This window comes from Protopterus annectens, chromosome 13.part0 (genome assembly GCF_019279795.1).
Source record: "Protopterus annectens isolate FY-2018-M chromosome 13.part0, PAN1.0, whole genome shotgun sequence".
Classification (NCBI taxonomy): domain Eukaryota; kingdom Metazoa; phylum Chordata; order Ceratodontiformes; family Protopteridae; genus Protopterus; species Protopterus annectens.
Window position 1 is genome coordinate 832,437,250 of NC_056747.1, and position 26,617 is coordinate 832,463,866.

Sequence of the window (26,617 nt, forward strand, 5' to 3'; positions counted from 1 at the left end):
CTATATGGTAGCTTGGGGTTACCTTGTTTTTCCCGAAGGGTATGACTATACATTTTTTGGCATTTAACTTCAGGCCATGGCTCTGGCACCAGCTATCTGTTTCCGTGAGTCCCTTTTGAAGGATATCCGTGTCCGATGCACTTTCCACTATGGCTTCAGTTTGCAATCGTCTGCAAACTTTGTCAGCCAAAGTCCTCCCATGTTGGCCTGTACTTCTGAGAAGTAGATGCCGAACAATAGGGGGCCAAGGACCGAGCCCTGTGGGACACCACTTGTGACTGGCTTGGAGTCTGACATAGTGCCAGCAACTCTAACCCTGTGGGTTCTGTCCTTAAGCCAGTTTGCAAACCATCTTGTGACATATGGGTTTACATTTAAGCTGGTAAGTTTTTCTACAATACCCGAGTGGGGTATTGTGTCGAAAGCCTTTGCAAGGTCAAGGTAGGCTGTATGGACTGCCTTTCCCACATCAATGGCCTTGGTGACTGTTTCGAATAAGTCGACCAAGTTCAAAAGGCATGATCTGCCCTTGACAAAGCCAAACTGGGTCGGGTCCAATGTCTTATGTAATTCTGAAGAATAATTCAAGACTTCGTTCATCGATGCTCCGTTTGACGGCACGTCTTTGTTTGGCCACAATGTAAAAGACACATTTATCCAGGTGTGAAAGAACCTGTCCGCCATGGGTATACATTCTTCCACCCCTCAAAGATTATTTTCCAGGAATCAACGAGATAGTGGAAAAATGTGGTTCAAAAAGTCCCAGGGACCTTTCCAGGACACATGTGGAGGTAGATCCCTCAGGGGTAGAGGGCAGAACTCCAATGGTAGATGCTGCCCCTGTGGCAGAGGGGGCCCGCAAATCCAAGGGTTCAGAGATGCCATCTTTGGCAGAGCCTTCCAGCAATCCCGAAAAGAAAAAGTCCAGTTGTCCTCCTTTGGAGGCAAATGGAGGTCAATTTTCCTTGCATCAGAGAGCCTGGCTAGAAATAGACACTTGGGTGCAGAGGATCATTTCCAGAGGTTATACAATACCATTTTCCCTTCCCCCTCCAACTTTAAGGAAAATCCCTGATGTTCCACCCAGTAAGAGGGAACAAGCAGCAAATCAGGTACAAAGGCTGCTAAAAAAAAAGGGGGGGGGGTCATCCAAGAGATCCCACCAGACCAGACAGAATCTGGAACTCAAGATTCTTTTTAGTGCCTAAAAAAACAGGAGACTGGTGACCGGCACTTGTGAAATGCTTCTGCTTCGGGCACCGCGCGGCAAGAAAGACTCAAGAAAATGGCGTCGGCTGAATGTTTTATACCCCTGATGACCTGACATCATGGAAGAAAAGACAGCAACTGACGCAGGACCCAAGACTTTGTAATTCAGGCCGACTGAGGGCAAACTGCCAGATTACCCAAATGTAATGACTGCAACAGTGAAACACAAAGAACATTGGCACATAAGAATTAGATTTATTACAACATAGAGCCACAAACCAAAACGATCATAGTTAATGTTATAAAATAATGTCTGTTGTAATGGGTAGAGACTAGCCAGTGGAGAGAAACTTTCTTAATTATATATGTAGACAATGAGCAAAGCGGAGCAGTACACTGTATGGGATTGAAGACTCACTAATCAGGGAAGGTATTCTACTTGAAGGAGACAGCAAAAATTCAGACTTCCTACATGATATTGTCTCAAAACAATGTAACCCCAATAATTAATTCGGACAGTGTCCATATGAAAAAGCAAACAATTTCTGCACTGCCCACCCCACCACTATAAATCCTAAGCACAGATGCAAAGTGACCTTCTTTCACTACCACTAAATTAGAACAGCTTGCTACTGGGGAAAGCTTCATTGACCAGATTCCAGTGATAAGATAGACAGTAATTTCTCAATGGATGGTGACACTGTCAATAACTCAAGGTTTAAAATTAGACTGAAAAACAAAGTTAATGACCCCCCCCCCCCCAAAACAATCAACTTACAGACTAACCTCATGCTTCATTTAACCACATTTTTAATTAAAATGCCAATGTTTCAACACCTACACTAAAATTTAAGATAAGAATTGTACTAAAGCAGACTGCACACGTTTGACAATCAGGCTGGCACTACAGTATACAGCCCACATTTTATAAACAGTGTTTAAAAAGTGGAATACTTTGGAAGCTCACAGTACTTGTTTTACGGGTTACAAACATTTAAAAGATGTCCTTGCTTTTGCTTTGGGAATCTTTACAGAGCTAGACAGCTGGAGTAGTCCAGTAGAACAAAAATTATAAAATGACTACAACTACATTTTAAGAGTTACAAATAGAATTCCAAAATTCAAAATGTCTACAACTACAAATCTTGCACAAATCTTAGCGTTTCCAGACTTGCTCTCAAGTTTCTTACTTTAAGTTAATTGGAAAATAATGTGTTGAGACTGTTGGAACAAAACTGCCTAAAGTCATGGTGGAATATGAAGAAAAAGCAGTCAGCAAATGTTTGATTTGAGAAGGAGTTCTATCACGAATGACTAATGAACCAAAAATTCCAATCATGGACCTATACATCTGTCTACATGAACTGCAAAAGTTTCCTAACAGGCAAGCTGCCTATTGCATGGCGTTTTCACTTTTTTCCCCCAACATCCTCTTTCACCTCTGAATAAAATCCATTTCTTTTTAATGCAGACAAGATCGTTGCCATACCACCAAGTTCAGCTGATGGACACTTGGACATTACTCCTCTCAGTTTGACAGCTACCTGTATTTCTTATGGTAACTCTTCAAGGTGCCATTGTAGAGTGTCCATTGTGCACCACTCAATCTCTGGACACGACTTTTATGGGAGTCGAGTCACAAAAATTCAAACCAAGTCCAGTCAAGTGAAAATGAAAACCAATATCCCAGTGTTGACGATATTAGCTTCAGCAAGAAGTGTGGTTGCACATCTATTCATCTGATGGTAACACAGTACTGCATCTTCAGGCTGTTGAGATAATTTTGGCAAGTCACTTGGGTTTTATAAGCACAAAGAAAAATAAGGTTGACAAACGATATACATTAATGTCCTTCCACAAATCACGATTACTGAAGACATTCTGAAGCTGTTTCACAAGTAGGCATTGGAATCAAATGCATATTGGATCCTTGCTGAATACCCATGTCTGCTCTTAACGACAGGCAGCTAACAAAACAGACATCAGTACACATGTTCAAGGGAAAACGCGTGTCTGTCCTTTCTCAACTTCAATAAAAGTATTCTTTCTTCACTACAATACCACGGTTCAAGGCAAATCCAAGTTTGGTCAGTTTTTGAAATTTCATGCAAGAGAGTTTAATTCCTTTTCGACAGACTCTTATAAGGATATGAAACTCCAATCAGAGTGATTAAACGCAGGGTCACATTTTAAAGTTCTTTGAACAAATGGAATAAAAACAGTTGTAAAAAAAATGTCTCTCTCAAATGTTCTTCCTGATGATTAAATAAGCGTGCACCCTCTAGTTTCTTTCTTTGTTGTTGGGACTTTTTCTTGTTCCTTTTTGTGATAGGATCCTCCAAACATGGCCTTGACCTTTATCTCTTCATCAAGATAAAGCATCCACAAACCTTTACTGAAATAGTGAAGCTCTCCTTTGGAAATCTTTTCAATGTATTCCCCTTTACCACCACCCTTCTTCAGACTTATAAAACGGAGTAGATCAAAGCCAGTCACAACAGCTGAAATACCTTCAGCACAGCCTAAAGTGATATGTGCACGGCTCCCTTTATGTAGATTTGGCAGAATGTCTTCATCTTTTTCTGCAGCTTCATTTTCTGCATCATCTGGCCACAAGAGAAGCTCCCTTTCCTCAAGCTTTACTTGAGCACCAGCTGTTCTGGGTGTAACAAACAGAGCAGTAATGTGCAGGTCAAATACATCTCCCAAAGATTTTGTGACAGCCTAAAAAAGAAATGCACAGTTTTATTATTTCAAATTATGTAAGAAAACACAAAAATAATTTAACTTCTGCGTACAGTGACATTCTTCATACTGGTACTCCTGTCTGTTCCTGTTTACTCCTCTAATAGGAGTGGAAACAGCAAGTCAGAAACTAGTGATTTAGTTTGGAGACATATATATTTAAACACTTCAGCTCAGGCTAGTGCACTAAAACTATAACTGGATTAGGTGTGGTTTGAAATAGTTTGTTTTTTGGGGCAGATAAAATATCAATTTACTGAAAATGAAAACAAAAATGTGCTGAGATACATTTGAGGATATATCTGTAACAGTAGGGCACTTCTTAATAATTTGCAAGACTAAGGCTGCAAGCACTAAACAGTTTAGCAAAGCAAAATTTGCCAAGCCAAGCACCTCCCCCCATCCCTTAATGCATATTACCATTCTCAGGTTTAAAATGATTTAATGCTAGTTGTGCTAAGAAAAATTAAATTAAAATAAAAATGTATGAAAGGCGGGCAGTGTCATTTGCAAAGGTGGACCTATTCTTGTAGATTTATCATTATATAAAAGTATATGCAACTTTCATATCCGATAACAGTATGCCCATTCTTGATAACTCACAGGACAGATTCGCAAGTGCTCTATACAGGGTGGACCCCTATCAGAACATATCCGGGATAACAGTGCCTCAAAAGAAGATCTGGATATAGATAGAAGATACAACTTATAATTATTTGCAGACGTCTTAACAGAAAACAACAAAGCTGCTGCACAGATGTTACTGAGAACTACATTGCTGAAAAAGGTTACTAAAAAGTGACTAAAGCTCTAGTAGAAAAGGGCCTGAGTAAATTGAGGCAATGGCTTATCATACTTGAGGTTACATAAAGTACAGTTATGTACACTTACCATAAATGCAGATGTTAGAGTGTATACACTGTTGCAGTCATTACATTTGGGTAGAATCCCAAAGCTATGGTTGGAGCTAAACAGCATTAAGTGCGGCTATAAGGCCCTGCAGCACTGCAGTGGCAAAGCCTGCCCTGGACTTGGAGTAGAGAGGCAAATAGTAATGCTTTGTAAAGGTGTGAACAGAACTCCAAGTAGCAGCCTCTAGAATGTCTTTGGTTGTACACCTCTGAGAAAGGCTGCTGAAGTAGCTGCAGCTCTGGTGGAATGAGACCTAATGCCCTTGGGCACAGGTATACCATGGTGTAAGTAGCAGAAATGGATGCAGTGGCTTATCCACTTTGAAATTGTGTGCCTTGAGATAGCCTTTCCTTATGATCCTGCAGCATATGACAGTAGTAATTGCTCAGTTTTTCTTTTTAAAAAGAATGTGCATGCAGTGTTTGTTGTCTGATGAAGGGTGTAACCCGAAAGCGCTAACCTTTTTTCATTTTGTCTGCATTTGGATTACTTCGTTTACTTGTTTTAAAGTTTTTATTAAAAGTTTTATTGAGCAGCAGCAGTGTCCTGCCATCTTTTCTTCTGTTTTGCTCAGTTTTTCTTAAAGCTTTTGTCCTGCTCAAGTAGAATCTTAGCTGTCTGTGTACGTCCAAGGAATCCAGAATTCTCTCCCCTTTGTTCTGCGGATTTGGATAAAAAAGTTGGCAGATGAATTGTTTGGTTAAGAGCCACACTGGAAACCACCATAAAAGTAGGATTTGTCCACAGACACACCCTGTCTGGGTGAAATATGATAAAAGGCTCTACAGCTATGAGGGCCTGTAGCTCTGAAGCTCTTCTTGCTGAAGTAATTGCTAGTAGCAGAGCTGTCTTCCATGATAAGAACTGTATATCAGCGGTCACGGCTGCTTCAAATGGAGACAGGGTGAGCTTTTCCAACACATAATTGAGGTCCCATGCAAGTAATGGTAATCTTCTAGGAGACCTTAGGTTTTTGGCTCCTCAAATATGCTGCTTTAGTAAAGAATGAGAAAAGATTGGTGGCTCTGTATTGTAATTAGCCGAAATAGCAGAGGAATGGATTTTGATCGATGAGGAAGATAGGCCTTTGTCAAGCATCTCAGTTAAGTATTGTAATATCTGAGGAATATGGGGTTCTGCTGTATCAGTTCCTTGTGCTGGATTCCAAGCACAGAATCTCTTCCCTTTGTCAGCATAAGACTTTCTAGTACTAGGCCTTCTGGCTTCCAAAATGACATCCATCAAAGCTTTACTGAGAGGTGTCGTTCATATGATTACATTATTAGCCATGCTGCCAGGTTCAGAGTCTGTAGTTGATTGTGCAGGATCTGATTGTTTTTCTTGGACAGTAGATGTGGTCTTTGAGGCAAGGTCCAAGCTGGGTATTGAGACAAGTTCCTTAGGACTGGGTACCAGTATTGGCGGGGCCAGTCCGGGGCAATTAATATCATCTTTGGCTTCGCTTGTCTGACTTTTAGGAGGACCTTGGGTAGAAGAGGCAGAGGAGTAAAGGCGTAAACTGACAGGTTTTTCCAACTGAAGGATAGGGCGTCCACTTTGCATGCTTGTCTGTGATAAGTCCTTGTGCAGAATCTTTTCAACTGATAATTTTGAGGAGAGGCAAATAGATCTATGTCTGGGCTCCACCTTTTCTCTATTATCATGGTGACTACTTGTGGATGTAGTTTCCACTCGAGGATCCATAAGGTTTCGGCTTAAATGGTCTGCCAGAGTGTTCGGTTTTCCTGGTGGGAATTGAGCTTTAAGATTTATTTGGTAGGTCAAAGCTGTGTCCCACAGTGCCATGGCTAATCTGCAAAGGGGGTATGAGTGTGTGCCCCCTTGCTTGTTTATATACCACGTGACTGTGGTATTGTCCATCTTTATCAGTGGTCCTGGATGAAGTAAGTCCTTGAAAGCTGTTAGGGCATTTTGAACAGCTAGCATCTCTTTCTGGGTGATACGTAGATGCATTTGATTTGGTGCCCATATGCCCTGAATGCATCTTTCAGCCATGTGGGCCCCCCAGGCAAAATCTGATGCGTCTGTTAAGGTTCGTCTGGCAGGGGGTAGAGTGAAGGGCCGCCCCATGTTTTGGTGACAGGCCTTTGCCCACCATATAAACTCCTGTTGGAGGCAGGGGATAAGAAGAATCACTGTTTCCAGACTGTGTGAATGTTGACTCTATAAACCTTTTAGGTACCATTGAAGCTTCCTCATATGCAGTCTTCCATATGGAATTAGTAGGATGCAGGATACCATGAAGCCCAGAGCCTGAAGAATTTGTCTTGCAGAAGACTGGGTTTTTGTTGCCATCAGTTTGAAGTAAGTAGTCAGTTGCCTTTGTTTGTCTGGCGTGAGGTCAGCCATCTGGGCAGTTGTATGCAAGCTTGCACCCAGGAATGTTATCTTTTGAGAAGGTACCAGTTGTGATTTCTTTTCGTTTATTGTGTACCCTAGGCATGCTAGAAGCCTTTTCACAAACGCCAGGTGTTGTAGAAGAGTGTCCTTGTTCTCTGCTTGAATGAGACTGTCCAAATAAGGATATATTTGAATATTTCTTTGTCTGCAAAAGGCAATTACTGGTCCCAGGCACTTTGTAAAGACCCTGGGCACAGTAGATAAGCCAAAGGGCAGTGCAGAGAATTGGTAAAGCATTAAGCCAGCCTTGAATCGGAGGTATACTCTGCATGACTGTCTTATTGGGACATGCAGGTATGCCTCTTAAGTCTGAAGTCACCATCCAAGCATTCTTGCCCAGCATGGGCAAAAGCTGTTGCAAAGTGAGCATTTTGAATTTTGGAATGTCCAGGTATGTGTTCAAAATCAATAAATCCAGTATTGGCCGCCAGGCCTCGTCCTTTCTGGGTACCAAGAACAGTCTTGAGTAAAAACCTTGTCCTTTTTCCTGTTCTGGTACTGTCTGAATGGCCCCCACATCCATGAGGGACGTAACCTGTTTTTGTGCCTCTGCCCATTTGTTTTTTGGCAGGTCTGGCAAACCATCTGTCATTGGCAGTGTGGAAATGGAATCTGTATCCCATACGATGTTCAGTACCCACTTGTCCTGGGTTATTAACTGCCAAAAAGTAATAATTTTCCACCTATGGGAGCTGCCAAAAGATAAGTGCTTGATGTAGGCAGAGGGAAGTAATTGGGATTGCTTTCTGTAGGTTTGCGCTTTATCTTCTCCAGATTTGGAGGTGGATGCACCCCATTGCTTTGACCTGTATGAGTCTTGAGCCTGGTACCTGGAACCCTTAGGACATCTGGATTTGCCCCTTTGAGCTCTGTTCTGACACAGGAAAGAACCAATTTATTTTAGGCCAGTGTCTACTGAATCTAGGTGGCTGCACTTGTAAGAAAACAGTTTGCATAGACTTAGCTTTGTCTTCCATTTTCTTTAAAACCTCTTCTGCCTTAATACCAAACAGAGAATCATGCTGTAAAGGTGCATCTAGCAATTTAGCTTTAACATGATCAGGAAAAATGTGTTCCTTTAACCAGGCATGCCTCCTTATCACAGATCCAGTAGCTGCAGCCCTGCAGGATGCCTCTAAAGAATCACAACCACATTGCTAAGTATGCTTTCCAAATTGTTCAGCTGCATGCAATAATTCCTGCAATTCTTTATTTTCTGCACATTCTGAAATCAACATAATTTTCTGTTTCAGCTATCCCATAACATGTTGTTGGTACTTAAGCATATGAAATTGGAGAAACAAACGTAGTGACCACTCACAAACTACTCACTGCTCAGCTGAGAAATAATACCAGTCTGTTGTAAAAATCCACAAGAAAGTTTTATTAACCAAAGGGTTAAGCGCTTTCACTCGTATCACACGAGCTTCATCAGAACAAAGTACAAATTCTAAAAAAACACTTTAAATACTATTCAAATTGGCGCCAAAAACTTCTTAAAGCCGTAGCATACTAATAATAAAGTGCAATTTACACATAATGGTGAATGCAATAAAATCAATTTGAATTTCATACAATAATTGTATCATCATATCTCAATAAATTGATTTAAAATTTTGAATGTCAGAACTAAAAACTCCTGTAATATATAAATATTTGTTGTTAATGAAATTCAATTTTTCAGCATTAAAACTGGTTTCACTGAAATGTAATCATTAATACCTGGTGCAGTCATAGCATCAGTGTATAACTGCCACCAGTATTCTCTATAAGCTAACACATTTTTGATGTTGCCTCCCCTAGGGTCAGCTTTCACGGTTTCTAATATTGCAAACTTGAATTGATGTGTGGGACCCTCCTTATTTATGTGCCTATAAAGGGCATTTTTAGTATCCTTGGTTTTGATGCTGTAACCATGAGCATAAATTCTTTTTTTGAATTGTCTCTGAGTTCTTCCTATGTAATAGGCAGAACAGCACATACACTTAGCTAGATAGATAATCATATTAGTGTTACAATTGCCTTTCCTAAACCTCACACAAGTCTTGTTTATGTTGTCCAAAATTATGTTGCTTATGTCTAAAATATCCTTACACTGATTGCATGCCCCACATTTCTTTGTGTGCGTGTCAGTGATCAAACTATATTTGTTGTTGCTTTCAAAAAGATGTTTTAAATTCCTGCCCATTTTGTAGACAAACCTAGGTTTGTGACCAAGAATGTTCCATATTTCTTTGTCATTGTATAATAATTCCCAATTCTTGTTCATGATATCTTTTACTGCATAAGAGTGGGGACCATATTCAATAATGCATGCTCTATTAAATTTGTTAGTATCTACAATATCCACTTGAGCGGTGTTCGTAACAGTGCCTGTCACCTCGTTAGTATTGGTGCCTAATAGAGGTGTATATTTCTTACCCCACTGACCAATAACATATTTGCTAGTGTCTGTCAACAGTTTTTCATCATAGCCTCTTTCTCTAAATAAATTGGTGATGAAAGTGACTTCCTCAATCATGTCTGCATAATCAGATGTCATCCTAAGTGCACGAACGAGCTGTCCTTTGAATATATTGTATTTAAGTTTATCGGGGTGGTTACTGCTATATTCTACATAAGAATTGGTAAAAGTACTTTTTCTGTGTATCCTGGATTTAAATCTCACCCCATCGTGGGATATTAGGGTGTCCAAATAAGCTACTCCGGTTGAATTACATTCAAAGGTGAATTTCAAAAATGTAGAGCTGTTATTCAGATATGTGACAAAATCATCCAAAGATTTATAATCACCATTCCACAGGATGTAAATGTCATCTAGATAACGGGAGTAATAGACAATATTCTCAGAATACTTGCTGTTAAATATATGGGTCTCCTCCCAGTCTAGTAGCACTAAATTTGCATAGATGGGGGCACAAGCTGCCCCCATAGCTACACCTTGTGTTTGTCTGAACCCTTCACCCTTGAAAAATATGTAATTATAATCTAATACTATATTCATCAGCTCTGATATCAATCTTATCCTGTCTCAGCTCATTTTAGTGTGTTTAACCATGCTGTTGGTAAAAGCAGTAATCCCTTCACTGTGTGGGATGCATGTAAACAAATCGACTACATCAATGGATGACATAATTAAATTTTGACATTTGGTATCGATGGGAAAATTCTTCAAAAATGTCCAGGAATCTTTCACCAGATGTTTAATTTCCAAGCTGATAGATTTAAGGAAGGTGTCTATTACCACCCCTAAGGGAAAAGTTTTTGACCTACTCCCTGAAATAATGGGGCGGAAAGGGGGTTCTAAAATATTTTTATGCACCTTCGGAATGCCAACAATAGTGGCCATGTAGGGAAATTCTACCACCATGAATTTATACAAATCTACTGTGATTCTACCTTCCGTCAAAAAATCATCCAGAAACATGTCTATCCTTCTGTAAGCTGAATTAACTTCATTCATCGACACCACTTCATAGTTTCCTGAACAGTGCAAGATATCATGTATAATAGAGCTGTATAAAGTAGCATCAAATACAATTCCTCCACCCTTATCAGGTTTCATTATACGTACACTTTTATTGTGTCGTAACTCATCAAATAGTCTCTGTTCATCAAGTGTGAGGTTTTTGTTCACTTTATTGTGTTTGGCTACATTGTTGTATCTGTATAATTCCCTGGAAACTTTGTTTTCATACACCTGTATCAATATATTGTTAATGGGAATGAATGTGCTTTTTTTCTTAAGTTTCCCCTGTTGTGCAGTTCAACTGGTGGCAGTTATACACTGATGCTATGACTGCACCAGGTATTAATGATTACATTTCAGTGAAACCAGTTTTAATGCTGAAAAATTGAATTTCATTAACAACAAATATTTATATATTACAGGAGTTTTTAGTTCTGACATTCAAAATTTTAAATCAATTTATTGAGATATGATGATACAATTATTGTATGAAATTCAAATTGATTTTATTGCATTCACCATTATGTGTAAATTGCACTTTATTATTAGTATGCTACGGCTTTAAGAAGTTTTTGGCGCCAATTTGAATAGTATTTAAAGTGTTTTTTTAGAATTTGTACTTTGTTCTGATGAAGCTCGTGTGATACGAGTGAAAGCGCTTAACCCTTTGGTTAATAAAACTTTCTTGTGGATTTTTACAACAGACTGGTATTATTTCTCAGCTGAGCAGTGAGTAGTTTGTGAGTGGTCACTACGTTTGTTTCTCCAGTATTTTCCAGTTGCTCGTTTTTACGTTAGCATATGAAATTGGCAGTTTAAGGCCCTGATTGACAAGGTTGCAGATGTATAAACCTGTTTTCCCCATATGTCCAGCGCCCTCCAATCTGTCGTAGGGGGTAGGGTTTTTTGCTGTTGAGGCCTTAACTCCCGTTGGACCCTGTGAAATAGTTTCAGGATCAGCAGCAGGGTTTCTAAAGAAAATTTTATGAGAGTCAGGGACCCTGTAGTACCAGTCAGGCTTACTGGGAGACTGAAGTAAAGAGTCAGGGGTCAGGCTTGACTCCGAAAAAACATCATCCACAATGTCTAACACAGGAGGAATGGCCAAAGGCTTGTGCTGAGGGAGAAGGAGGAAATCCCTGAGCCTCTTTTTTGATTGAGAAGTCTTGACTTTCCCAGTGAAAATGCTCCCGCAAAGTATGCAAGGTTGCTCCTAAGGAATAATCCTCAGAAGGAGATGCGGATGGAATAGACTCCTCAGCATCAGAATCCTCAAAGGGATGCAAAGATAATTCCTGATCAGAAGAGGAATCAGAACAAATAGAAACCTGATTTGAAGATTCAGTCGGTGTCTTGCCTAGGCCTCTAATCTGGAGGGGAATGGGTACCCCTGATAAAGGTAATAAGGTCTTCAGCCATTTTGATCATCTGTTTTTTAGGCATAGAGGCCTGTGCATGTGGCTCAGGCATCATTTTTTTAGTTTTAGAAGGTGTCTTTGCCTTTGGTTTTGCAGCTTTCTTCGGTTTGACGTAAAAATGTTGAGGTCTGAATACACCCTCAGAAGCCGGTGCCTGCTCAGCAGCTCTGGACCCATCCGAGGGAGATGCATCCATCGGTCCAATACCTTGAGCATCTTGCGGCATGCCGGACTCCACATGGGTGTCGGTAGAGGCCTGTGACTCAAAGGTAGCGGGTATCAGGGGCTGCGTAAGTGCCTCACTAAGTACCGGCAAACTGGCGACTGGCTTAGGAGAAGCTTCGTCGTCGGTTTTGGATCTCAACTGCCTCTGTCCTTTTCTTTGCGTTTTTTATGTATTCCGGTAGTCGGATTGCTATCTGACATCTCTGGCTAGTTAAATCTGTTTCCAAAATACTTAGATGCAAAAATATACCGACGCTTAATAGTGCATTGGTTAAATCTAGCACAAAACTGACAGCCAGGCGCGTTGTGATCAGGGCCTAGGCAAGGAATACAGTATAAATGGAAATCCTTATGAGGTATTTGCTTCCCACAAGTAATACAATTATTAACTTTTTCTGACATCGGTAAAAAGCAAGAAAAAAGTTTCTCCAATGGGGTACTTAGCTTAATTGAAGACTTTGGTTCTGAAACTCAAAAGCAAATATTTCAGTAGTCGGCTGACCGGCACTTGCAAAATGCTTCTGCTTCGGGCACCGCGCAGCAAGAAAGACTTAAGAAAATGGTATCGGCTGCATGTTTTATACCCCTGATGACCTGACGTCATGGAAGAGAAGACAGCAACTGACGCAGGACCCAAGGCTTTGGAATTCAGTCCAAGTGAGGGCAACCTGCCAGCAGATTACCCAAATGAAATGACTGCAACAGTGAAACACGAAGAACATCACTTGTTCTGTGTGAGCAGGTCTATCCACTGGGGTAACCTGTGGTGATTGCCCTTTGCTAGAGAAAAAAGAAAGAAACCAATGCTGTCTTGGTCAAAAGGGGGTCTCCAGTAGGATTTTTGGTTTGTCCCTCTGAATTTTCAGGAGGACTTTCTGGACCAGAGTGAAAGAGAGGGCATACAGGAACCCCCCCCCCCCCCCCATGGAAAGGAGAAGGCGTCACCTTTCCATGCTTGTGGGTGTGGGTTCCTTGTGCAGAAGTTTGGCATCTGCCTGTTGTCTGGGGCAGCAAAGAGGTCTGCTTGTGGAATACCTCAACTGTGTATCGGGTCTAGGAAAACCACCCTCTGTAGTATCCACTAGTGAGAGGGGATTGAGGTTCTGCTGAGTGTGTCTGTCATCACATTCTGTTGAGAGGGGATATACATGGCCAACAGGTGTACTCTGAAGGAATCTGCTAGATTCCAAATCTGAATGGTCAGTCTGCATAGAAGGGTATGACCTGGTCCTTCCTTGATTGTTTATGTACCGCAGCACTGTCATGTTGTCTGTGACTACCTTAAAGGTTCCTGGCAGGATAGAGAGTTGGAATGTTAGTAGGGCTAACAGCAAGGCTCTCATTTCTTTGATATTGATGTGGTCTTTTACTCTTAGAATGGGCCATTTGCCTTGTACTGAGAAGTGTTGTTTTGTTTGCAACAATGCCCCCCCATCCTAGATCCAAAGCATCGGTGCAAAGGCATTGAAGTGGAGCTGGGGTTTGAAGGTAAAGCCCTGGGTTGGTCTGTATTGCAGATATCCACCATTGGATCTCCCTCTTTAAGCAAGGGAGGAGTGGGAGGGGCACATCCAAGGGTTGGAAATGTTGGTTCAATACATTTTTCAGTACCCATCGAGTTCTATGCATGTGTAGTCTTGCCAAAGGCAGCATATGTATAAGGGATGCCATGTGGCCTAATAGTTTCAGAAATTCCTGAGCTGTCAGTCTGGTTGAAGTACAGACCAAGTTTCTGAAACATCTGGTCCAATATGAAGGCTTTCCTGCAGTCATCGTAGTCTGCATCCCAGAAAAAATCATGTCCTGAGAAGGAGTCAGGTGAGATTTTTCTACATTTATAGTAAATCCCTGGAGAGAGAGGGTGTGAGATCCCTGCTGCAAATGGAGGAGTAGGAGTTGGTGGTCTTTGTGCAGGATGAGGAGGTCATCTAGGTAGGGATATATTTGTATACCCCATGTCCTGCATTGGGCAATGAAGTGGGCTAGACACTTTAACACTCTGGGGGCTGTGGATAGACCAAAGGGCAAAGCAGAGAATTGAAAATGGCAGGAGCCTATAGAAAATCTGAGGAATTTCTTGCTATCTGGATGAATGGGGATGTGTAGGTAGGCATCCTTGAGATCTAGAGCCACCATGAAGGCTTGGGGGGAATTGGAAGCACGAGAATAGGTAAGGTTATAACTTTGAAGCTGGGTATGAGTAGGAAAAGATTGAAATAGGAAAGCTCCAGGATAGGTCTCCTGGGGACCAGGAACATTCTGGAGTAGAACCAGGAGTTCTTTTGAGAGGCGGGAACTGGTTCTATGGTGCCTTGGTTTAGGAGTTGTTGAATAATGGGTGGGAATAGGTGAATCTGTTTTTTTGGTGGTTGCAGAATGCCCTGAAAGGGTGGGAGCATCCACCAAGTCATGTAATATCCTCTCTGGATTATAGAGAGGACCCATTGCTCTTTTATAAGTTTCCGACAGGACGGGGAGGGAGAGAGTGAGATGGAGGGAAAGGGTAGTTACTGGATGCAGGGTGGGTGAGTCACAGTGGAGGGGGCCTGGGATGGTCAGGCTGTCTCCAAAAGGGAGTTGCAAAAGATCTTGGGGTAGAAGTCTTTCTCTGCTGTCTACATCCCTTCGATTTTTGTTTTGAGGGAAAGGATTCCCTTCGTACAAAGGATGGTTTTTGAGGGTAGTTTCTAGGATATCTAGGAATGGGGGACATCAAATTTTGCCACTCTTTTCCCTTCTCTTGGAGGGATTCGAGGAGCTCAGCAAAGGCTTGTCCAAAAAGTAACTCTTGCCCGGCAAAAAAGTCAAATGATCCAAAAAATGAGGAAGCCAGCAAGTGTTGGAAAATGCCAACATGCAAATGGAATTTATTCACAAAAAGGGACAAAGCCCCTATAATACAGATATAATCATGTAGCTGAAGTAACACATTCAGAACGGTTTCGGCTCCACAGAGCCTTCATTAGTGAAATTCAAACAGTCAAAATAATTGAATGCCTACATATATATAATGGAAAAAGTACAGTTTTGTACCTACCATAAATGTAGATGTTCGAGGATCCCCATTGCTGCAGTCCTTACTATTGGGTGTAGTCCGCTGTCCAGTCGGCCCGAATACCAGTGACGCCGGTCAGGGCACATTAGACTGACGTCAGGGTACTAATGCGCATGACCGACGTCATATCCTCAGTCTTTTCTTGCCCCAGATGTCAGAAGACCCTAAAAAGACAAGGCCCAAAATACCTGCACCAAAAATATGTACAATATATACAAGAATATATACAAAAATATCAGCAAGTAACCTCACCTACACAACCACCCCTAAACACAGAGGGAAGGAGATTGGACTGCAGCAATGGGGATCCAACATCTACATTTATGGTAGGTACAAAACTGTACTATGTTCTTCGCTCCCCATTGCTGCAGTCCTTACTATTGGGTAGAATCCCAAAGCAGAGGTAAGGGAGGCTGGCAAATCATAAAGAAGCAGGAGCTGACAACATGCCTTGCAAAACAGCTGTGGCAAAACCAGCCCTAGACTTAGAGTAGATAGGAAGGTGATAATGCTTAGAGAAAGTATGCACTGAACTCCAAGTAGCTGCTTCCAAAATATCCTTAGTTGCCACCCGCCTTAGAAATGCTGTTGAAGTGGCAGTAGCCCTAGTGGAATGAGGCCTAATCCCAGCTGGAATCTCCTTGCCATGATGGGAATAACAAAATGCAATGCAAAAGCCAATCCACCTAGAAATAGTTTGTTTTGACACAGGCTTGCCCTGAACTCAAAGCAAAAGAAACAAACAACTGCTGAGACTGCCTAAAATCCTTAGTCCTGCTTAAATAATAACGCAATTGCCTGTGTACATCTAAAGTGTGCAAAATCTTTTCCCCTTTATTTTGGGGGTCTGCATAAAAAGTAGGCAAATGAATAGTTTGGTTTAAAGCCACACTAGAAACCACCTTAGGCATAAAGGAAGGATTAGTACGTAATGATACCCTATCCTTATGGAAAATCAAAAGGGCTCTACTGCCATAAGGGCCTGCAACTCAGACACCCTTCTTGCAGAAGTAATAGCCAACAGAAAAGCAGTCTTCCATGACAAGTATTTCAATTCAGCAGTAGCAGGCTCAAAAGGTTGTAGAGTAAGTTTTTCCAACACAAAATTGAGATCCCAAGCAGGAGTAGGAGCTCTACGTGGGGGTCTTATATTCTTTGCCCCTCTAAGAAACTGCTTGAACAAAGGATGCGAAAACAATGGTGGGTCACAATCATAGTGAGCTGAAATTGCTGCAGCATGAATCTTAATGGAAGAGAAGGACAAACCTTTGTCCAATAACTCAGTAAGATATTGAAGAGCCACACTCAAATTAGGCTCAGAAATCTCCAAATTCTTTGCTGTACTCCAAAATAAAAATCTCTTCCATTTTCCTTGTACTAGGTCTTCTAGCTTCCATAATCACATTTAAAACTTGTTGAGGAAGTTGAGACCTGCTGTGTTTCAACACAGAATATGCCAGGCTGTTAGATGAAGAGAGTGAAGCTTGACATTGAGCAGATGACCGTCCTTCTGAGATAACAGATGAGGAATCAGAGGTAAAGGCCATGGAGGCTTCTTTACCAGACTCCGTAGTAGTGGGTACCAGTGTTGCCGAGGCCAATCTGGAGCTATCAAAATCATCCGTGGCCTGTCTTGTCTGACCTTTAATAGTACCTTTGGAAGAAGAGGCAGAGGTGGAAAGGCATACACATGAAGGTTTTTCCAACTGAAAGACAGAGCATCCACTTTCCAAGCTGTGTGATGAAACCCCTTTGTGCAATACTTTGGCAGCTGGTGGTTTAGTGGAGAAGCGAATAGATCTATGTCTGGAGTTCCCCATGACACTGTCAATTTCTGAAATACATGAAGATCCAGTTTCCACTCGTGGGGATCCATGATTTGTCTGCTTAACACATCTGCTAAGGAGTTCTGTGCTCCTGGCAGAAACCTTGCCTGAAGAGTTAGTTGCAAGCTTAGCGCAGTCTCCCATAAAATCATTGCTTGCCTGCATAGAGGATAAGAATGTGTTCCCCCTTGCTTGTTGATGTACCACATGACAGTTGTGTTGTCTGTTAGGATCAACACCTGCCCTGGAAGAAGTAACTCCTTGAAAGCCATTAATGCAAACTGGACTGCTAACATCTCCTTCATGTTGATATGTAGATGCTGTAGTCTGGCAGGCCACTTGTCTTGTATCCACTTTCCATTTAGATGAGCTCCCCAAGCAATGTCCGAGGCATCTGTCGTTAAAATCTGACTCGCCTCTGGCCGGGTCACAGAGAGTCCCTTGTTTAGGTGACATTCCTGAGCCCACCACAAAAATTCCTTTTGCAAGGTATTATTTGAATGACAGTGTCCAAATCCTGGCAGTGCTGTGTCCATACATTTTTGAGATACCATTGTAGCTTCCTCATATGCAGTTTGGCATTGGGAAGCACCAGAATACAAAATGCCATGAACCCTAATGCTTGAAGGACTGTCCTTGCAGTCAGCACGGACTGATGAGATAGTTGATGGAAGTAAAGTGATAGACTCTTTTGTTTGTCCGGGGTTAAAAAGGCCATCTGGGCTGCTGTATTCAGTCTCACACCCAGAAAGCACATGTCTTGAGAGGGTACTAGACTGGACTTTATTTCGTTCACAGAATACCCTAGGCATCTTAGCACTGCTATAACATATTCCAGATGCTGTAGAAGGTCTTCCTTTTCTTGAGCCAGAATCAGGGAATCAGGCAAGTAAGGATAGATTTGAATTCCTTGTAGCGTGAAGTAAGGTATCACTGGAGCCAGAACCTTTGTGAATACTCTGGGCAGTAGATAAGCCAAAGGGCAATGCAGAGAACTGATAATGAGAATTTCCAGCTCGAAACCCAGATACTTCCTGCAACTTAGCCTTATAGGCACATGAAGGTAAGCTTCCTTGAGATCTAAAGTTACCATCCAGTGATCTTTGCCCAGCAGAGGTAAAAGCTGTTGTAACGTCAACATCTTGAACTTGGGAATGTCCAGATAAGTGTTGAGGAGAGATAAATCCAAAATTGGTCTCCACGTGTTCCCCTTCTTTGGTACTAGGAACAGGCGAGAATAAAATCCTAGGCCCCTTTCTGATACAGGGACTGGCTGAATGGCCCCCATCTGGAGTAACTGAGAAACTTGCTTGTGAGCCTCTTTTCTTTGTGGAGGAGGAACGTCTGGCATGCCTTTGAAAGGGGCATTGTATGGAAATAAAACCTGTAACCGTGGTGAATGATATCCAACACCCATCTGTCTTGAGTAATTAAATCCCAATTTCCTTTGAAAAGAGACAGTCTTCCTCCCAAAGGAGCTGCCAGACGAGAATCTACTGGCAGCTGAAAAGGCAGGTCATTGGGTCTGTTTACGAAAGGACTGACCCCTGCCCTCACCAGAAGTCTGAGCAGGTGAACTACCTGTTCTAGGCCTAAAAGAACCTTGAGCTCTGCCCCTACCACGACTAGACCTACCCCTAGACTGGGAATCATAAGCAGGATATGTCCACCCCTTAGCAGGCCAATTTCTACTAAACTTGGTGGCTGCACCTGCAAAAATCTTTAACAGTTTGCATAGACTTAGCTTTGTCCTCCATTTTCTTTAAAACTGCTTCCACAGGCGAACCAAACAACACATCAGACTGTAAAGGAGCATCCAAAATCCTTGTCTTAACATGCTCAGCTAAATTCTGATCCCTCAACCAGGCATGCCTGCGAAGAACAGAACTAGTGGCAGCCACCCTCGAGGAGGCCTGTACAGCATCAAAACCACATTGCAAAGAATGCTTACCCACTTGTTCAGACACATGAACCAAATCCAGCAACTCTTTACACTCAATACCTTCCGCCAAAGCATCCACCTTAGATTTCAATTGTGAAAGGAGATAATTTTGATATTTTAGCATGTGAAACTGACAATTCAACGCTCTCATGGCTAGAGTGGAAGAAGTATACACTTTCTTTCCCCACCTATCCAAAGCCCTTGCCTCTTTATCAGTGGGAACAGGATTTTTAACCACAGAGGCCTTAACACCTTTAGGCCCCTGAGAAACAGTCTCTGGGTCCGCCCTAGGACACAAACAAATACTTATGAGCTTGGGCACCCTATAATACCTATCAGGTTTAACAGGAGCAGGAGGCAAAGAGTCAGGGTTCAGGAAGCCTCTGCAAAACATCTTCCACCACATTCAACACAGGAGGTATAGCTAAGGGCCTATGCTGGGGTAAAACAAGAATTCCCTAAGCCTTTTCCTGGAATCAGAGTAATCCTGGCCTTCCCATTTAAAGTGCTCCCTCATGGAATGCAGAGTCTCTGAAAATGAGAAATCCTCAGGAGGAGAAGCTGTAGGAGTGGAATCATCCACATCAGAATCAGAATAAGGAGGATACTCCTGCAAATCTTCAGAAGACTCAGAAGCCTCTGAACACTGTTCAAAACTATCAAACTCCGGTTCCACCCTAGGCCTCTTATCAGGAGGGGGCATAGAACCTCTAATCATAGTAATCAAATCTTCTGCCATTTTAAGCATATGTTTCTTAGGTACAGAACCCGAAATGCTAGGAGAAGCCCCCACTGAAGCTGAACTTGGCCTACCTCTCAAAGAAGTTTTGGCAACAGAAGGAGAGGCTCTAACTACTTTGGGAAGAGAGGGAAGAACAGTTACCTGAGAAGCCCCCTCAGCCTGGCCTACCTCCTGAGAAGGCACATCCTGTAACAGTAAAGTTTCTGCCTGAGACTCCATGGAAACTCCTGGCAAAACCTCTGGCTCCACTGAGCCTTCTAAATAACAGACGACCGGGACTGCCGGTTCATCAACCCTAGGCTTCGCTGTTTTGTCCTTGCGCTTCTTGGACGAAGCAGGCGTCGGAGCATCCGACGGCATTTTATAATTGCAACGCTTCCCAAACACTAACCTGGCACAGTCTAACCTCCTCTTAATAGTGCGTTTGTTAAACCTAGCACAAGAGCGGCAACCAACAACGTCGTGCTCAGGCCCTAAACAAGGTATACACAAGGTATGGTAATCCCTATGAGGTATCTGTTTCCCACAAGAAATACAGTTATTCACTTTTTCTGACATCCGGTTAAATACTGAGGCAAGAAAAACCAAAATGTTCCTAGCGGGTACCAATAACTCTGCTTCGGTCTGAAACTCCGGTTTCGGAAATATTTCAGAACGCCAACCTGCACTCGCAAAACTGCTTCTGCATCGGACCATGCGGCAAAAAAGACTGAGGATATGACGTCGGTCATGAGTACCCTGACTGGCGTCAGTCTAATGCGCCCTGACCGACGTCAGCCATATACTCTGGTATTCGGGCCGACTGGACAGCGGACTACACCCAATAGTAAGGACTGCAGCAATGGGGAACGAAGAACATCCACATAAGAACCAATCAAAATACTTGATTCAAAATTGGTCATTAAGACCAGGTGGAAATAGAGCTCCTAGTTTCACAATCCATTTTTTCTCCTTAAAACAAAGCATCTCATGCCAATGATGTTTATCTTTACAAATACCTTTGATACAATCAATAATAACAAACTTAAAGGAGGCTGCTGCATGTTGTACACAATTTTTATACAATGCATTGGTCAAACGTTTATTCTTAATGTCACTCAAATGTTCACACATTCTAAGACGAAACGCTCTAGAGGTCTGGCCCACATAAAAGGCAGAACAAGTGCAGGTCGCCAAATATATGACCCACTCAGTACTGCAATTGGCCCAAAATTTAATATCAAAGACCTCAGAAGTGTTTTTGCTGCTAAATTCCCTAGCATGTAGAACACGAGTGCAAAATGAACAATGTCCACATGGAATACAACCTAAAACAGGTCCACCTCTGAGAGACAATTGGGTGGAAAATGTAGTATCAGGACAAACCCTCTTGTAGTGACTAAGTTTGGAACCAATAGTCTGACCCCGCCTAAATGAAAAGGAACATCTATCTAAAAGAAAATAATTTAATTTAGTATCAGCCCTCAACACATTCCAATGTCTCTGTATAATGTTCATAAAACCCCGTGTATTACGTCCATAGGTAGTAACCAGACGTAAGGGCTGTTGAATCAAATCATTATTCTTGTCTTTATAAGATAACAAATCCTGTCTGTTGAGATTTGAAGCCCACCGTTTGGCCAAATGGACTGTACCTGGACGATAACCCCTATCAATAAATCTTCTGACCAAATCATCACTAATCTGGACAAAAGACTGTTGGTTGGAACAAATTCTTCTGGCTCTTAAAAACTGAGATTTAGGTATATTCTGGATGATATGTTGTGGGTGGAAACTGGTGGCATGTAACAAGGAGTTGAATTCTGGAAATTTCCTAAATAACGTAGTGGACAAAGTATCGCCCTCATTTTTATTGATCTCAACGTCCAGGAATAACATCCTGGATCTATTGTAGGTCAACTTAAATTCAATGCCCCATATATTGTCATTGAGGTAATCCAGAAACTCCTTAAGATAATGATCATCAGCTTTCCATACCAACCAACAATCATCCAGATAACGACGCCAGATGTCCATCTCACACATGTAAATGTTATGATTATGATCATAAATCATGATCTCCTCAATATATGCCATAAAAAGATCCGCATAAATGGGTGCGAAAGACTCACCCATGGCAGTACCTTTAATTTGCCAAAAACATTCATTTTGGTAGTAAAATACATTGCTGGTCAACACATATTCTGTGAGACATACTAAAAAAGTATTAAATCCAGGTTGATATAAGCCAGATCTAACCAACCAATAGTCCAAAGCCTGTAAGCCTGCCCAGTGTGGAATATTGGTGTAAAGAGAGGTAATGTCCAAAATGCATAGTAGCCAATGGGGTTCAAGTTGAGTATCGTTGATAATCTCCAAAAACTGGGTAGCGTCTTGAATTCTAGCTCTTATAGATAAGAGTAGTGGTTTTAGATATTGAGTAAGATATTCGGACAATGGTTCTGTAAGGGACCCATGTCCAGAGACAATAGGTCGGTCAGGTGGATTGGTGGAATTTTTATGTATCTTGGGTAACAAATAAAAATATTGTCTCTTAGGTGATATGACTATTAGTTGTTCCTTGACAGATTGTGTAATTATACCCTCCTCAACAGCTTTTGTCAAAAACTGTACAATTTTACCTTGAAAATGAGGAGAAGGATCCAAAGGCATCCGCATATAATATTCCTTGTCCCCCAGTTGTCTCATGGCCTCCTTATCATAAGTACTCTTGTCCAATACCACCACCACCCCACCCTTGTCAGCTTGTGTGATAACCAAATCTCTATTGGTAATAAGTTCCTCAAGACTCCGTATTTCTTCCGTGGACAAATTGTGATGAGAAATGGGAAAATCCCTGAAATAACAGTGTATATCATGTAATACACTTTTTTGAAAAGCCCCTACCAGGTGTGTCATTGGTGGATTAAAGGTGGATTTCTTAAATTCCTGAGATGTAACCCTGTCATTGTTAGCAAAAAACAATTTCAGATTAAGCAATCGGCAAAAATTGGCCACATCCTGAGCCAAAGATTGTTCAGAAACAAAAAAACCCGGAACAAAGTTTAACCCTTTATTCAATAACTTGATTTGTGTGGTAGTTAGTTCAACAGAGGAAATATTATGAACATTAGAATTGGAAATTAGTGTTGTGTCATCATTTAACAGTGTCTCCAAGCTCTGCTGTGATGCATCTTTTCTTGTGTTTCCGCCCCCTTGTCTGTATCTAGTCCTGGAGGGTGTAACAAATTGTCCAAAAAGTGCCTTATTGTCTAACGCAGCATCCAGAAGTTTGGTCTGAACATCCATGGGGAAAGGTTGTAGCCATACCCAGGAATAACGATGCAGCACTGATGCTGCAGCAGCAGCTTTGGAAGCAGCTTCCACAGCATAATAGCTGCACTTGAGAGTGCCTGGTCACCTGTGATGCTGTGAAGAGGAGAGAGAGAGAGTTTAATTGTACTCTGGTGGGGGAGTCCTGGACCTCAGAAAGAAGGCTGGAGGCATTAGAAATTGCATCAAATACAAACCTTGCCATGTGGGTTTGGTAGTTCAGGGCCCTAATGGCCAGAGTGGAAAATGGGTAGACCTTTTTACCTGTCCTGTCCATAAATTTACTGTCTTTATCAGTTGGATAAAGGGCAAAGGAAGGAAGCTGTCTGGAAGTCTTGTCTATAGAAACAACTATAACTGGGTCAGCAGGAGGGTTCTTGTAAAGAAACTGGGTGTCCTAGGGGACCCTATAAAATCTGTCTGGTCATTTAGCTGCTGAAGTTTGGGAGTCAGGAGACTGTGAAGCAGCTAAGAATGCATCTTGGAATGTAGCTAGTTAAGGGGGCACAGGTGAGACATCGGGTTATTCCACTTCCAGAAGGTCAAAATATCTTTTCTTAGAATCTGAGACCTCAGAGGCCTGCCACTTGAAGTGTTCCCTCATAAGGGAGATAGTATCCCCAAAACTAAATTCTTCCCCTGGGGAGTCTGAACAAATATAGTCCGATTCATCTGGAGTAATGAACCCCTTGGGGGATTTAATTTGAGTCTCTTAAGAGAAGGATTCCTCAGAGGATGTATATTCCTCCTCAGACACATGTTGGTTGAGGAGTGACAGTAGGTGGGAGTTGCTGGGATTGTAAGGCCTTAAAAGAGGCTTTGGCAAAAGGATTTCCAGCCTGACATCTGAGGGGGTTCAACATGTTTGTACTTCGGTTTCCTTTTCAAGGGTACTGTAGACAAGGGAGAAGCAGACATCAGCCTAGCAAGAGGAGGAGCAGGGGGCTTCCGAGAAGGTGAGCCAAGGTTCCCCTCTGCCATCAGACTCTGATGGCTTAAATACCTCAGCGAACGTACCTTCGATATCCCGCACCCCAGCTTTCATTGTGGTTCCCGGGCCCATTTGTGACAGTCATCCGAACGGACTCCGGGTCTTCTACTGCTCTAGAGCTGGTTCGGAAGCTTGAGGTGCAGCCTGGGATTCAGGCCTAAGTTTCTTCGCCTTCTTCTGAGATGGCTCGTCGGATGGGCCTACTCCTCCCCTCCATGCCTAATGCCAAACATCCGAGTCTCCGATTCTCGAGGTAGATTTAAAGCCGCTAGTCGGCTACAACGTGTTTTGGGGACAAACTACTTACAGATAGAACAGTATGTATGGTCCCGGGCCTCTCCTAGACAGAAAACACACTTAACATGCGTGTCCTTGTGAGGAATCAGTCTCCCACAAGCACACTTTCCTTTCCTAGCTGACATGCAAGTGTAAAACAGCAAGCAAAACAAATAAGAAAAACACCCAGTGGGCACTTATCTGAATGGTCCAAACGGTCATCTGGTCTCGATACTCGTAACTGTAGTAGTCTGATAAAATCAGAAGTAAGGTAGAACTAGTGAACAGGCATCAAATTATCACTGCGGCAGAAAAATTGAGGATGGTACATGCAGATGTCACCTTTATACCAAACACTGCCTTGTGCCCTCCAGGACAGACTATGGTATACTGGCCGGATGGTGGTGCTGCAGGAAGCTACTCCCTACTGTTATGAATTCTGCAACATCAGAATAGAAAGACATATGTAAATACCCTGAAGCCTGCAATGACCTATAACTGGAGCTAGACACTTTGCGTACACTGTTGGTGCACATGCTTGTCCAAAGGGTAAGGCAGAGAAAGTATAGTTGTGTACATTTAGCATAAATGTAGATGTTCAAGTATATTCACTGTTGCAGTCACTACATTTGGGTAATCTGCTGGCAGGTTGCCCTCAGACGGCCTGAATAACAAAGTCGTGGGTCCTGCGTCAGTTGCTGTCTCCTCTTCCATGACGTCAGGTGTATAAAACATGCAGCCAACACCATTTTATTCAGTTTTTCTTGCCCCAGATGTCAGGTGCCCCCCAAATGGGGAGCAAAAAAAAATTATATATATATATATATATATATATATATATATATATATATATATATATATATAAATGCCATGGCTAGTCTGCAAAGGGGGTAGGAATGTGCACCCCCCTGCTTGTTTATGTACAACATAAACATGGTGTTGTCCGTGTTTGTCCTGGATGAAGTAAGTCCTTAAAAGCTGTCAGAACATTCTCATTCCTTGAGCCAGGCATGCCTTCTTATCACAGATCCAGTAACTGCGGCCCTGCAAGAGGCCGCCAAGGAATCAAAACCACATTGCAAAGTATGCTTTCAACCTGTTCTGCTGCATGCAATAATTCCTGTAATTCTTTATTTTCCACACAATCAGAAATCAACTAATTTTCTGTTTCAATAAGTCCATGACATTTTGCTGATATTTAAACATATGAAACTGGCAGTTTAAGGCCCTGATTGCCACGGTTGCAGACGTATAAACCTTCTTTCCCCATCTATCCAGCACCCTGCAATCTCTATCAGAGGGGGTAGGATTTTTGGCTGTAGAGGCCTTTACATCTTTGGGACCCTGTGAGATAGTCTCAGGATCAGCAGCAGGATTTTTGCATAGAAATTTGTGGGAGTCAGGCACCCTGTAATATCGGTCTGGCTTACTAGGAGTTGGAGGTAGGGAATCAGGAGCCATGCTTGATTCCGAAAACACATCAACAATGTCTAATACATGAGATATAGCCAAAGGCCTATGCTGAGGAAGGAGAAGGAAATCCCTAAGCCTCTTTTTTTGATTCAGAGAAATCCTGATTATCCCCAATGAAAATGTTCCCTTAAAGTATGCAAGGTTTCACCAAAAGAATAATCCTCAGGAGGAGATGCAGATGGGATGCATTCTTCTGCCTCTGAATCCTCAGAGTGGAATAGAAAATTCCTGGTCAGAAGAGTAATCAGAAGAAATGGAAACCTGATCTGAAGATTCATAATCAGTGTCTTGCCTAGGCCTCTTAGCAGGGGGGGGGGGGGGGGGGGGTTGGGAAACCCTGATCAAGGTAATTAAGTCGTCAGCCATTTTGATCATCTGCTTTTTAGCCATAGGGGCCTGACCATGTGACTCATGTGTCGGTTTTTTAGACTTCGATGTTTTTGATCTTGTTTTTGAAGCTGGCGGTCGTATATAAAAAAGTTGAGGCCTGAAAAAACCCTCGGAAGCCGGTGCCTGCTCAGCGGCTCTGGACCCATCCAAGGGAGAGACATCCGCGAGTTCAATACTCTGAGAATCTCGCACCATACCAGACTCTGCATGG

General features: G+C 42.2%; 1 protein-coding gene across 5 annotated transcripts in view; it reads right to left on the reverse strand.

Annotated features, from left to right (window-relative positions):
- Positions 1-1,440: 1,440 nt before the first annotated feature.
- LOC122787700 (2',3'-cyclic nucleotide 3' phosphodiesterase) overlaps positions 1,441-26,617 on the reverse strand; it is a 228,718-nt gene continuing 203,541 nt past the window's right edge. For 4 of the 5 annotated variants that reach the window (XM_044054551.1, XM_044054550.1, XM_044054549.1 and 1 more), the window contains exon 4: positions 2,003-3,933. In XM_044054551.1, the coding sequence (XP_043910486.1) occupies positions 3,472-3,933 (462 nt within the window). In that variant the 3' untranslated portion in view covers positions 2,003-3,471. Of the gene's footprint in view, positions 3,934-26,617 lie in introns of all 5 variants that reach the window. The other variant, XM_044054548.1, reaches the window with a different exon arrangement.